At 29.4% G+C, this 15,628-nt stretch overlaps 1 protein-coding gene across 2 annotated transcripts in view; it reads left to right on the top strand.

Annotated features, from left to right (window-relative positions):
* LOC107167932 (uncharacterized) overlaps positions 1–15,628 on the top strand; it is a 166,709-nt gene that overhangs the window by 143,382 nt on the left and 7,699 nt on the right. For both annotated transcript variants that reach the window (XM_089223808.1, XM_089223809.1), the window contains exons 4-5: positions 1,579–1,725; positions 7,635–7,866. In XM_089223808.1, the coding sequence (XP_089079934.1) occupies positions 1,579–1,725; positions 7,635–7,866 (379 nt within the window). The remainder of the gene's footprint in view (positions 1–1,578; positions 1,726–7,634; positions 7,867–15,628) is intronic.

Below are 15,628 nucleotides of genomic sequence, written 5' to 3' on the forward strand. Positions count from 1 at the left end.
TAGTCATATTATAACGAATATGAATGCATCTGAATCAGTAAAAATCTAAAAAAACACTACAAATATTTTGATGATTCAATAGTTTGGAATCGAATGCCCAGTATCGTCAATAAACATTCAGGTGAAATTCAATTTGTTATAAGTTTTAAATTTTAATAAACATTAAACACAATTTATTGTGGTACATATTATTTTCTTTTTGAAAATTTTTAGTTAGAAATTTTATTATAAGCATTTGATCATCGATTTTCATAGTATTTATTTTATTTTATTAAAATATTTATAAATTATACATAAAAATAATAATATAAACTTGATTTATCCGCTATTAAAAAAAAAAAGGAAATTGAAAAAACCCAGGTTTAATCACGAAAGGAAATGGATAATTTATTGAAGATAACAAATAATGAACTCAAATAGATATTAAAAGTATATCGTATAAGTATTTTTAACTGAAAGATGTTATTTTTCAACATTGCATTTTACTTTGTCTCTTTGAAATGCATGATGAATCATTGATGATTGATGAAGACTTGATATGTACATAATGTTATGAATACTGTAAAAAAATATAAAAACATAATTATTAAATATTTGGTGAAAATTAATACAAATCAAAAATAGTGTAACAAGAAGTGTGAATCAAGTGTGTTGCCACAGTAAAAAGTTATAATTTGACAGTATTCGTGTACGAATTGTGCTGTAATTCAATTGTAAGTGCAAAGCATATAATATGATGTTACTGTTATAATATATATTTATAATTGGTGTGTCTCGATTTATATATATTTTTTAATGTAAAAACTAATTAGAGATCTTCAAAGTGTGTGCGTTTTTGGTGGATTTTATACATAATATGTTATTATTTAATTTTTAATAAATTACTATTTTATTTATTCAATGTATTTTTTATTTATAGTTTTAAAACATGATGTGTTTTTGAGCAGAAATTTTACTTTTCTAATAATGTATAAATACAAAATAAATGTGATATTGCCAATTAATATTCATAAAACACCTTCTTGAATGCCCTAGCTTTGCCGAAAATTCATTCCACGGCCAACGAATCTAGAATATATATTTTTATCTATAAACAATTAAACTTTATTTATGCATTTCCTTGAAAAAACTGTAAAACCGAATTTAAATATTTCAAAAAAATGGGTACTTATTATTCTAATTCTAATTACCCAATAACTATTAACACATGATGAATGTTACATATGTACATATTATGTATAGTACCTATATATTATTATTATATTACAAATTTACAACATAAAATATAAAATGTAATTTTTTTCTCCAGCTAATGACTTTATTTTCGAAGTCTTAACGATAAATAAAAATAATAAATGTAACGGGTTAGATTGAATTGATCTATAATATTATATTATACATATAGCTACAGTTCAATTATTTCTTTTCAGTGCATAGATCTACATATGAATGTTGGAAACAACCGTTATGTAATATTTTACTATAGTTTTAATTTGCGTCACGGCAAGAATCATAATATTATATATAACATTATTACATTTTATAATGATAATTTATCCATTCTGTTTGTTTTTTCAGAAAATCGGCGGGAAAAGTCGTCGAAAAAATCATCTTCGGCTGTAAGCGCAGGATCTGTGCAACACACTCCACCACCGCCACAGCAGTACAATACGAGTCACCACCAAAGGACAGAGTTGTCACCGAGATCCAGACAACTGCAAATAGGTCTGAATAACGTATTTTATAATATTATTATGGAGGTTCTTGAAAATTATAAAAAAAGGTCTAAAAATGTCACAATAATTCCCTTAAAAAGTATTTAATTGCCTCATATAAAATACTTAAAAAATTCATATACATGCAAAATATTATTAGTAAAATTACTCCATTAAACTGTAACTAATGAAACATAGAAAAATGCTAAATATTTAAGTAAAAGTTTCATTTTTAAAGTATCTATAACATGAATTTAATAATGTAATAGGAATGAATTATTCAAAAGTACTAAAAATTAATCCACTATGCATTGAAATTCGGGTTCCAATTACTATACATGCACATTTCGTACAAATGAGTATAGTATGTTTCCTTCATACTTTTATCATCACCAGTGTTTGATTTAAAAATTATTCATATTATATAAAGACATATTAACAGAAGTGAAATGAAAAACGAAATTTCAAATTTTGTGTATGTTCCGAGAGCCCGATCAAAGTTAAAACTGCATAAATAGCAGACATAATATGTTATTACTAACATGATTATTATAATAATATTGTTCAAATAAAATGGCACGATATTATCAAATTCTAAACCAGTAGTGTGCCACACGGTGAATAATTACGGTGGTTAGCTGAAACCTGGGAAATTTATAGTATGGGGTTAGAATGTTTGTCTGTTGGGTTTTTTCCAAAAATCTCGAAAATGGTGTTCGCGATAGTTATTATACAAAGCACACAAACCGTACTTGGTTTAAATATATTATTATACTACCGAGAAAACTCCACCGTGGTGAATTTAATTGGCGGTGACAACGACAGCTCGGTGGTAGGATCGTATTACATACATAATACATATTGTATAATTAATGTTTGTTTAAAATTAAATTAATAGTGTTTAACTAGCGGTGGTAGTGCTATAGGTACACCGAATAGTAAACTTTGAAATATCTCGCGAGATAGTATATATTATAGTCACTCATATAGTGACTTCTTGTTAATGAAAAATAACATATTATTTAAACTACAATTATATTTATTTATTTCAATATATTATAATATTATGACTATCTGAACCCATGCACTTCATAGCCCGTTAAAAATCCTACGTCTTGTATGTCTCGAAATGTGTGTTGTAGCCATTTGTTAAAAATATAGTCATCATTGTAAAATTAAAATCCTCATTGCAAATTGAAACCATAATTTAGCTATGACAAATCGTATTATTATACTGAAAAATGTTTAAGTTTACGGCGAGTTTTAATATCTAGGTATATACTATATTTATACTTTCGGTTGTTATTTATAATATTTATATAACTCATCATGGAAATATATATGAACAATTGTATAAATAAGTATGTGACATAAGCAAATTAATTATGGCGATTGAAATATTGTGTGCAGAACATGGTCTTATTGTTTCGTTCAACAGTTCGTAATAACAAGGTTACCTATCTAAACGTACAAAACTGAGTAACAAGCGAATATTGAAAATACTGTATTTTATTGTACTGTATAAAACTAATTAGCAATAATGTTTTTGTCGGAAAATGCGTGGTTATAACGCACAAGGCGTTCCACCATTCGGAACAAAGAAGTTTAGATGATTTTATTTTAAACCACTTCAGAGCTACAACAATGTTTTATAAAACCCCCGGAAAACAATTTTTTTTAAAATTTTTTTTCTTGTACACAAGCTGATATTATTGTTATATAGTATTCTAATACACGGGATTTCTGAACACGAAATATTTATTTCAGCTAGTACCTAGTTATATAACGCGTACATTTTTTAAATTCATTATTTGTTTCCCGAGACACAAAATCTCAAAATTATACAGTCATATGAAATTATATACGCGTACGTATAATATAATATTAACGTATTCCGTTTGAAATCCGTTCTAAAGTGGTTTCAGTCTGGCCACGACAATTAATGCGTTTTGTTGTGGGCACGAAATAAATGTAAAATAAACCAATCAAGAAACAGAGGATTAAACATATTATTTCTAGATTTCTGGATACAACAACTTTGAAAGAAACGAAAAATCAAATGAAGAGACGAAAAAATCAGTAAAATTCACAATTCACATATACCCCAAAATGTAATATAACAACTAATACAGATCTAAAAGGCGAAATCAAAAAACTGATTCTAATCAAATGTCAGACCCGTTGACACAAACAGAACACCATATTAAGAAGAGTAAAGTAAAGTAAAGTAAAGTAAAGTAGTAAAGTAAAAAAAAAAACAATTTCCGGCTGGCCTAACCTTTTTCTAAACAGATGGATACCTCATGAAAAGAAAATAGAAACACCAAAAATGAAATTATTTATGAACCAAACTGTCAGTCAACCACATATTCACAGAATGTCCCCAAATACACAGACAACATCACCAGCCTCAACTAACTAAATACTAACCTTAGATACAACAATCGGACTCGATTCGGACACTGTTACACTCATTTTAAAATATTTAAAAAAAAATACCAAATTGTACAAGCCATTTCTGTCAATGTTAATAAATAACAATAAGAAAAAAAATCATAAATAATACCTACTCTAGGTTATTTACGTTAATATCTTTCTGTGAAACATAATAAAAAAAAAATGCATAAAATAAAATTATACACGATAAGTTTTTATCAGTCGATCACGTGACATCAACTATGATTATATTATTATCCACCTGTATCATAAATATAAAATAATTATATTATACTATGCTTAATTGAGGAAACTTTATTGTCTGATCTGTAGACACTCCGAATTAGATCTAACATGCAAACGTCTTTTGTATGTAACGATAATTAAACCAATATGGACCTATGGAATACAGCTGTGGGACTGTGCCAGTAAGTCCAATATTGAGATTATCCAACGTTGCCAAAACATTGCTCTCCGTTCTATTGTCGCAGCATACCGGTACGATAGAAATGACATTATTCACCGAGATTTGATGATGACCTCCGTCCAGGACGAAATTACCTAGTTTGCCAGAAAACACGAGAAAAGACTAGATAAACACACCAATCCAGCAGCAATTCAACTACTTGATAATTCTCAAGATATTAGGCGTCTCAAACGCCGAAGACCATATGACTTAGTATAAATTATTAGACTAAGGTTGGGACCTCTCCACTGGGAGTGATAACCCAAACATGTTTTTTGTATATATTATTTACTACATATTTATTCATTAATTTATTAATATTAATATTTAATATTTATGTACACCTCTTAAATGTATTGTTAAAGATCATTGATCGTTATAATAAAAAAAGCCTTCAGGTGGTTTAAAAAAATAAAAAATAAATATTATGCTGTAATAATAATTTATCATATTTTATGTATTCGTATCCACGTTTCTGTGCGTATTTCATAATTTTCTCATTCATCATTGAGCTTAGAGTATAAAAGAAAAAAATTAAGATGAAAGTACCAAAGTTCACACAAACTTTGTGACGCTCTGCGCTCTGCATGTCTTACTTTGACCGAGAATAAGAATAGTTTCTAACACTTTCGCTACATTACTGTGTTACTGAAAATGGTGAGTAATACGAACACTTATATTTTAACATCGCCTTACAGGTGCAATAGGTATACTGTAAATATAGAATTTATTCTGAGAAAGCAGTTTAAGAGTCGAATAGTTAATGACGACAGATATACAATATTTGTATTTTATTTGTAATGTTTATTTTATTGCTGTTATCACGCACAAGTATTGAGTATATGATAATATTATGCCTTCTTTTATAAATATATATTTAATATGTCTTAACAATTTTATATTTCAGTTCAATGATAAAATAAAGTAAAGAAAGTAAAGAAACAACAAAGAATAAAAATATGAGAAATTATGCGGTCTAATTCAAAGAAAAATATATTCAGGTTTATATCAATTTTAAAATACTCATGTAAACACGAAGTTGCAGTTTTAACAAATGCCTATCATTGAAAAATAATATAATACATGTACTTATACATTTTTTTTGAATTCTGAGCAGAACGGTATGGTAAGCATGTTTAGTATCGCCTTTTGAAAAAGTGAGAATACTTCTATAATCAATTTTCCAATACTTTTCAAAATAATAGTTAAAAATTAACAAGTGAAAAAGTAGATAACAATGAAAATTTTTTAACATTATTGATTTTATTTTAATTAAACATCAACAAATATAGTTTTTACCAAATATTTTTACCCCTTTATGCTATCTATAAATATTTATAATTTTCTGGTGTTTTTATATCTCATAGGTATTGCATATAATTTATGAATGGTTGTCTTCTGCTTAATTCATTGAAAAAACACATCTAAAAGGTGTACATTATTAGTTTAGTATATTTCTTCTGTTTGTAAGTGTCTGAATTTTATTTCTCAATCTTGCTAGGGAGATTATAATAAGAAATATTACATACAATTTTTTTTTTTTATTAATCTTAAGCATTGGTAACTATGGCCATTAATATACAGCTATAATATAGTCAATATTTTGTTATATTGGAGTTTTTTATTTGGTTGTATCCGTTTGTGAGTAATTCCTGCAGTCATAAACTCACCACTGCTGATGTCAGTATATATATGTACAATACATGTATTATTTGCTTTTATAGATATACGACCGATAAAATAGAGGTAACTTTAGGGATTTTTTAGGAGACAGTATACGTAGAATGCAGATGTCCAAATAGTAATAAATTTAGATAAGACAGACGGAATTGTTAAGGTACCTTGGAACAAAACGATTGTGCGTGTTGGAGATCATTATATATCCATATAACCTACCATGACACGAAACTGAACAGTAATCACATGGTTGAACGATAACGAAATTCAGAGACCCAAAAACCTCACGTCTTGTAGTCGGATATATGGATGCAAATAACTATAATCCTAGTCCGTATATTATGTATACAAAACAAAAAACCACAGAATAATTCTGCTTCACCGTTTTTGCCGATCTCAATATTAATAGGTACCTATTATACGAAACCAGCTTCTAAAGTTCTAAACCTTTAACATTTTTGTGTAATGCTATACGAGTATAAATTACCTGAAAATATTTAATTATTAATAATTGAATAAAATAATTTTTTTTTCTTTTTATTGAACTAAAAAAAACATCAACAACAAAGGCTATTAGTTTTTTGTTAAGATACAATGTTAAGGATTTTACAATGTTTATATGATGCTAACTACATATGGTTACTATTTAAGTTAATGTTACAATTTTTTTTTTTAACAATACGTTTAAATTTTTTTGTATAAATCCGATCCTTTGAGAAAGGCTATCATGTTCGATGTGGTCTCGTTGCTCGGTCCCAGAGCTCCATACAAGTTGGGTGGAATGTTGTATTTCTCCAAAACTTCTGAATATTGATAACACTCTGTTATTATATGTTTCACAGATAGTGTAACCCCGCAGGCTGCACATTGTGGTGTGGGGGGGGGGGGGGGGGTTCTTCTTTGGCCATGAGGTGTTTATAAAATAATTTAAGTATGTAATCAACCGAACACGATTTAATTGAAGGCATATTGTAAACGTGAATAAATAATTACAATTTTCCGTTTCAGAATTATTCGATTTTCCAAGACACAATTTTACATTATTTAACGTTAACTTGTTTTATAGATGATATGATGTACAATTCGAATATACAGAGAATTGTTAAGAATACTCTTTAAATAGATACACTAATTATCTCAAATAATATACACTTTTTTTGATTTTTTTTTTTTTGAACTTTAAAGTTTATGTTTTTCTAAAACCATATAATATTTTGATTTTTTTCACCCTTATATTTATTGGTGAAACCAAGAGCTATTGATAAATTCAACATCGCTGAATCCAAATTAACATATGATAAGTAGTATAAGTATATAACATATTTTTATCTATCTTACAGGTGGCAGCGGAGGAAAACCAGTTTACCGTTTGACGTCCGAGGCCAAACACGTCCTGTGTGAATGCGCAGAGTATCAACTTGCCAACTCGCCGACACACGACCACGTGGCTGCGCATATTCTCCGACAACTGGGCGATCGTCCGGACTTTTCGACGACGGCTGTGAAACATGACGAATACGCGTACGATGACGGTGTCGGCGATGGCGAAAACAACGAAGACTGTTACCAATGGTAAGCTCTGACATGAACCAGGCACAATATATTATTATGTGAGGAATAAATTTGAACGCACATCCTTTACACAGGTAAATAAAAATTAGGTGAATAGGTACGTCCACAAATATACAGCGCATATTCCGCAAGGAACTTAGGTATCGTGTTGAAAATGCCTCGAAAAACTATATTTTTCGTTTCAGTTATATTTTGTTAAAACCGATAAGAAAATTCTCACATGGTGATACCCAAAAAATAGTTCAAAAAAATATCAATCGAAATATTTTAAGGTGATTGGAGCTCATATTATTTATAAATAAGCACGATTTAAATCATATTGATTTCATATAATTTTTATTTTATATGTTTATAAAATATATTTACATCCAATATCGTACTATACTCAGAACCTATTAAAACTATAGAATAGGTTAGGTACCTATATGTACACTATATGCATTTAGTAAAACACAAAATATATATATATATATTGTGGACATCTCACCCGCCTTTATTTTAATTGAGTTTTATTTTTTGTCAAATTTAAGTTATGTTTATTTGGAACTATCTGAGATAATTTGAATTTATTATTATTAAATGATATTAAAAGTTAAAACCTAATGTGAATGTAATAACATAATACGAATATTATCACGGCGAAAGAAACAATATACGTGTACTAAGATTGTGAATGGTTCTAACGGCGTCGTGGCTATAAACGAATAAAAATAAAGCAAGTTTTCTCGTGAAAAGTCAAAAAAAAAAAATAATGATTGATTAGTAATGTAACAATATTATATCGGTGTGTCAGAGAGAGAAACCAAAATGGTACGTGACATTCCACACTCGCGTGTACCTATATTGCCTATACGACGAGCCGTCTTACAAAATAATCGAAGTAATTAATATTATTATAAAAATAATGATATTATTTCGATTACTACTGCATATTATTAGGATCAGTAAATTTATTCTAGAAAGTGCGAAGAACATTTAGAAAATTTCGAAACATTTCCCAAAACGTTGGGTTCGTTTTTTTCCCGAATTTTGGTGCAGGTCTATAAAATTGAATTTAAACACGTAGTACACGGCTGGTTTTCCACGAATCGCGTTGGTATGGAAAAGTCAACAGCTATACCCAAGACCGACTTATTTAAGAGTCTCGCTAGAGCCTCTTTTCTGTGCGTAAGAAACACCGACAAGAATAACAGCACACGAGTAAGAAATAAAAAACAACTCGACACGAATCGATAGCGAGACATTATTTTACATTAAGTTTCGTCTCGGCACTCGGACCTCTCACTCGCACGCGTTGGTCGTGTGTGGAGTGCGAGAGAGACAGAGTTAAAAACTGCAGTCTTGTGTGTTTCATTTTTCGATCTGTCATACCGTGCCATATTATTATAAGCGTGGTACTTATATATAACCTATAAACAAACCCTAACCTTCACCCATTTCCATAAACCCTTGCCGCCTTACCGGCTTTCTTGCCCAGGACCTTAGTTCACGGTGTTTCCCCTATGGAAGTGGAGGTACAATTGAGGTAGTTTAGACGATAAAGGAAATTTTTTCCTTGGAGGTAGTTTTGGACTAGAAGGTAGTTTTAACCTGAAGTATTTCTGACCATGGAGGTAGTTTTTTCCCGTGAGGTAGTTTTATTCCTTGGAAGTAGTTTTGGCCTTTGAGGTACTTACTTTTCTTTTGGCATGTGCACTCCATCACCAACCTGTGGGAATCTTTTCCTTGCGGTAATCCTCGGAAAACTTCGATAATAGCAACCCGGGGGGTATATATTTTGTAATTACAAAATAAAGGCTTTGCCAACGTGTGACTGAAAATTCACGATCGCTCCTATAAACTACAGAGTTGCATTTTATATGACAATAATCTTAAATCTGGCAGATACAACATCATGATTAGGGAGAAAACAAAACCAGCTGGGTACACATAAATAACCAAATCATAGAAAACGCAAGTGGCTCCAGAATTCCAAAAACGCTCACATATTGATATTTGAAGCAAAATAATTACATTGTCCCAAGATGCTACTGTAAAACGTGCTTCGGAAAAATAATTGAAAACCACAAAACAGTACTTCTGAGAAGTAAAACAGGCTTTCTGTGCGTAAGTTAAAGCGATTGAAAGAAAAGATAGAATTTTGCTGTGCCAAAAGGGCCCATGGTTGAAAAAGTAGAATTTGGAGATTAATAAAGAAATGAAATCAATACTCAAATTCTGTGCTTAAAGGCATATTGTTGAAAAAGTTTCTGAATTTTTAGATTAATAAGGAAGTGTAATCAATCCCAAAATTCTGATGTCTCGACTTAAAAAACATCAATTCACAAAAATGTCAAGATGTTCAACTGCACAAACATCGAGAAAAAAAAATTAGCACATAACGGAACGCATTACAGATTGTCAATAAAAATTCGAGTCAGGCAAATTAACTGGTAAAGAAGTCGACAACTCCAATGTATGGCCAATTTCTTCAGGTTAGGTCATACGCCGTTCTCTGCTAATTTTTTTTTCTCAATGTGAAGAATGTGTTGAAGTTCTCAATGAGTTGAACATCTCGAAATTTTTGTGAATTGATATTTTTTCAAGTTGAGGCATCAGAATTTTAGGATCGGTTTCACTTTTTTATTAACATCAAAATTCCATCTTTTCTTCCAATCGCTTTAACTTACGCACAGAACGCCTATTTTACATATCTGAAGTACATTTTTGTGGATATAATATACAACAATAAATAAATAAAAATAGATTTTGGACTCTCTGGTGCTACATTTCTTCAATGTGATTATTGTTGCATACCTGTGAAGCATGAAAAGTATTATTATTTCACCAAGTAATTTATTTTCTTTAAATTTTTAATTATCATTTTTGTCAACAATCATTTATCACTATCCGAAAATTTAAAAATCCGGAAACTCCCTTACGCTGCAGCTGCATAAGCATATAATAGGTTTCGAGTATACCTCAACTTCGGCATTGATTATTCAGTGTAATTCACAGCAACAGATTTGACATTCGTAAACTTGGTTGAGTTTTTCAGCCGAGAAAACTAATGGATCTATATTCTATATTAATAATATTATATATATTATAATATATAAATATTTAATATAATATAAATATCAAAATATATTATATTATGTTTTTATAGTCATTTTCGTAATTAGTGTAGTGTACCGTAAAATAGTACCTATGCTATTGGTGAGAAACAGTTTTAAATTAATCTAAATATCTTGAAAATTTCATTACATTTAATGTACTGACAATATAAACACACCAAGGAAAGGTTAAACTTTTTAATTTATTTTTTTAATGAAAAGACACAAAATAACTAAAATTGTAATAAATTAGATTTATATTTTTAATTGTGTACAAAATAATATGCATATTTTCAAACTATTAAAAAACAAAATTTAAATAAATGATAAGTAATACTGATTCAAGTATTTCGGTGAAAATATAATATTTGATTATTTTTTTTTTTTTATTTTTTTTTTTTTGGAATAACTAAAAAAATATACATATGGGACATTTTTCAAAGCATACTGAATTTAAAATGCTACTAGAAATTAGTCTTCATCTTGATGGTGACATAAGTAAATATTCTGCTTTATAACTTAATTATAAACTTGACATATACGTCGTTATAAATTCAACACATAAATCACTCTTTCGTGAATAAAAATGGTGTCACTTTTATCGTGTTTGAAACCACATTATTATTTGTGTTCAACAAGTGTCTACGAATTTCGACAGTAAATCTAAAAATATAAACAGCGTCCATATAATTCTAATGCACGTACCCACACACAATAAGTGGCGTCCACGACATCCTGTAAACGACGTCCCAGCACGGCTATCGTTTATTTTATTACTATAATTTTTTTTTTTTTTTTTTTGGTATCGAATAGAATAAAAAGTTTTTGATGGGGCAACAGCTCAGTACATACACATCGGCGTTTGTATTGTGTTATTTGTTTAGAATAAATGCGTAAGCTACGACGACGATTGTTTGGGCAATGCGTTGCAATGTTTTCCGCCAGAACCGAACGCGATTCGGAGATTGGGATTTTGAAATTTATATTCGAACAGAGTTTACTTTGCAGTCGCAAACCGTAATGCGCGTGTATATTATACGTATATATATATATATGTGTGTGTATGCACATTTTTTTTTTTATGGCGGAAACACTCGACGAAATCATTGTTCGTGAACCATTCAAGCGTAAAAGCCCTGGCTGTCTTATTTTTTATGCATCTCGCCCGCTATAACGCGGGTATACAGTGTGATTTACATTTGGCCGTAATAAAACATCCCCAAATCACTCGTTTTTGGTTCAGCGTCTCCCATGCGCATGCAATATAGGTTTTGATTAATTTTTATTAATCGCGTACGTGATTTTTTTTTATACGTCCCGTCACACTGCCTTTTTTTTACAACGGAAAAACACACAACCGTGTGCCAGTCAGGTTACAACCGTAATCCACATAATATCAAAACATAATGATGTTAAATAAATTATTATATGTGAAGTGTACAACGTGTGTAAAAGTGTGAACTGCGGATTCGCTAAACCCATTCACCTACTTTAATCGCTTGTAATATAATAGATATTTTATTCATATGCAGATTTTTGGAATTTTTAAGAATATATACTTACAAGTCCAGATTTTCAAACCGTTATAGATGTTGTATACAGTAAGAAGCTATTAAACGAGTGTCCCACAGTGATATCAATGAGAACCACTCTTTTTCCCGGCGAATTGTATAGAATAAATGTATATAATATTTTTTTTAAATTTTGATGCATCTAAATCGAAATACGAACGAGTGGTTTTTCAGTTAACAACTTTTTACACTAAGGATAATATTGTTCTTAATAATGCTTTGTTTTGAAATTTTTAACTGTATTGTGGGATCAATATTAACCATTAACTGTAGTCATATTTTAGAGCGAGTAATGCAGCGTAAATTCTTGTCATTACTCATTTATTGAGCGTATATATTAAAAATAGATCACTTGCCTCACAAGGTTATCCAAGTGTTCTTACTGTTCTATCTGAAACGATGTGTCTAGGATTTAATTTAATAGATAAATTGAGTCAAGATCAAAAAGTTCAAAAGCAATTCATAGCTTAAGTATACATATATGTACTCGAATCCCGGAATATCGTTTTTTTTATATATACCATAGTTAAGTCCTGAAAATCGATTATTTAAACGCAATTCGTTGATATTATGAAAAAAAATATATATTTTGTTTATTTTAACATATTAACAATAGTTATAGTTCGATTAAAAATACTAAAAAGAAATCAAAATGTGTATGAGTGTATGTTACAAGTACGTGCAGGGAAGTCAAATTTCTTTCGCAGTCATTCGTATATGAATTGTGTGTTTAAGTGTTTTTGTACATATTCGGAGAGTATTATATATATATACATATTGTACCTACTCTTATATCTATACACTTTTCGAACATATAATTTATTCAAAGTAAATTAATGTTCATCAGTCGTCTGATTATGAGACGACGATCACTGATGATGATTATTATTTATTAATATGCGCCGTGTTGATGTGCAGTTGAACCCGAGAGAGAACATCGTAAGCATCATTACGGATGTCATTAAAATAATAATTTAAATACGTATATTGTGATGAGTGAGATGCATTCACCCGGGTATGCATACACATGTGGTATACGGTTTATACCAACTTTTACAGTATACAATATAAGTAGTATATATTAGTATGTTCACAGCCAGCTTTTCCACGGTAAAAATTTTTTTCAAGGGGAAAATTCTCACTTGGAGCACACTGATTTACCGCGTAACACAATACGGTGATTACACAAGATTGTCAACCTATTTGCACCTTACACAAAAATATTTACCGTATCAACTGTTTTTTTTTATTAGATTTTTAGTTTTTTTTTAAATTTTTATAAAAAAAGTTTATTAAATAATTTGTTCTTCACTTGAAATATTATTTTTATAAAAATTAGCGATATTTGATTGAAAAAATTTAAAAAAACGGAAAAAAAAAAGTTGATACGGTAAATATTTTTGTGTAAGAGGCAAATAGACGGACAATTTTATGTAATCACTGTATTGTGTTACGCGGTAAATCGGTGTTCTCGGAGCCGAACATTTCCACTTAAACAAGTTTTTTTTACCGCGTAAAAGCTGGCTGTGATTACATAAAATTGTCCGTCTATTTGCCTCTTACACAAAAATATTTACCGCATCAACTATTTTTTTATTAGATTTTCTGTTTTCTTATTTTTTCAATCAAATATCACTAATTTTTATAAAAATAATATTTCAAGTAAAGAACACAATTTATTTAATAAACTTTTTTATAAAAATTTGAAAAAACTGAAAATCTAATAAAAAAAATAGTTGATACGCTAAATATTTTTGTGTAAGCGGCACATAGGTGGACAATCTTGTGTAATCACCGTATTGTGTATTTTTACCGTGGAAAAGCTGGCTGTGAACATACAAATATATACTACTGATATACGGTAAATGTGTTTGATATCATCGCGCATATTATATTAGATTAATATGTGCAATAGTACCTGCCTATATTATAGTCTACGTCAGGGGTCACCAATTAATATCTTTGAAGGGCCACATTACAAATCTGAAATTTTTTCGCGGGCCATTAAAATTCTAAGTACATATTTTTAACATATAATAGGACAATGGGTATTATTTTAAAATTTGATGTAATGAGAATATTATTTATTGTATTTATTATTTGCTATTGTTTTTAAACACAAACATAATTAATATTAAGTACAAACATTTGAAAAATTTAAAATAAAAATAAAAATAAATTATAAATACAATAATACAGAAATTTTTTTAGTGAGAAAAATGACAAATCTTACTCTCAACTAACTGTTTAAAATTGGGGGTGTGGTTAGTGCATGCTATCTTCATAATCATTTCGAGATGGTTGTTGGTTAACCGGGATCTGAACTTGTTTTTTATATAATTCATTTTTGAGAAAGATGATTTACAAACGTACGTGGAGCTAAACATCGTACACATTTTCAGTATTAATAATTTTAACGTTGAGTATTTCTTTTCGGACACATATTTTAACCAAAATTCATCGTAATTACTTTCAGTTTTTGCATAATTTTCACTATACAAATTTTTTAGAACATCATCCGTTTAAAATTCAATGATTTCCAATTGAATAGTTGCTTTATCGCATTTAAAAACACGTATTGCTTCATTAACCCATTCACCGTCAGGTTGTAAAGTAAAACTACTGTTCAATAGTTGTACAACGTTTTTAATTTTTTTTAAATCTGCAAATCGTCTTTCAAATTCAGTCTTCAGACTTGTCATAAATTTGATAAAATTATCGATTTCAATATCATTTCTTTCATCACAAACTTTTCTCAAGTTGGGAAAATATAATTTTTCATTACCAACATCTTGAGAAAATAATTCTTTTTGCGACCAATTTATCAACAGTTGTCGATGAAAACCAATAAAATTTAACAACAATAATAATTTACAACAATAGCACATATAATGTTGTCGTAATATGTGTGTGTTTTATTTTTTGTCTGCGGGCCGTATGCGGGCCGGATAAAATTTGTTCGCGGGCCGCCATTTGGTGACCCATGGTCTACATGTTCCTAAATCCATCATCCAATCCAGCAGAGATTGATTGGATTTTAGAAGCTATTATAATAATTAATAGTTATTAGATATAATATCGAAAAAATGTGTTAGT

The sequence above is a fragment of the Diuraphis noxia genome, unplaced genomic scaffold (assembly GCF_037042655.1).
Source record: "Diuraphis noxia isolate RWA-SAM2 unplaced genomic scaffold, SU_Dnox_SAM2 contig0003, whole genome shotgun sequence".
Classification (NCBI taxonomy): Eukaryota; Metazoa; Arthropoda; class Insecta; order Hemiptera; family Aphididae; genus Diuraphis; species Diuraphis noxia.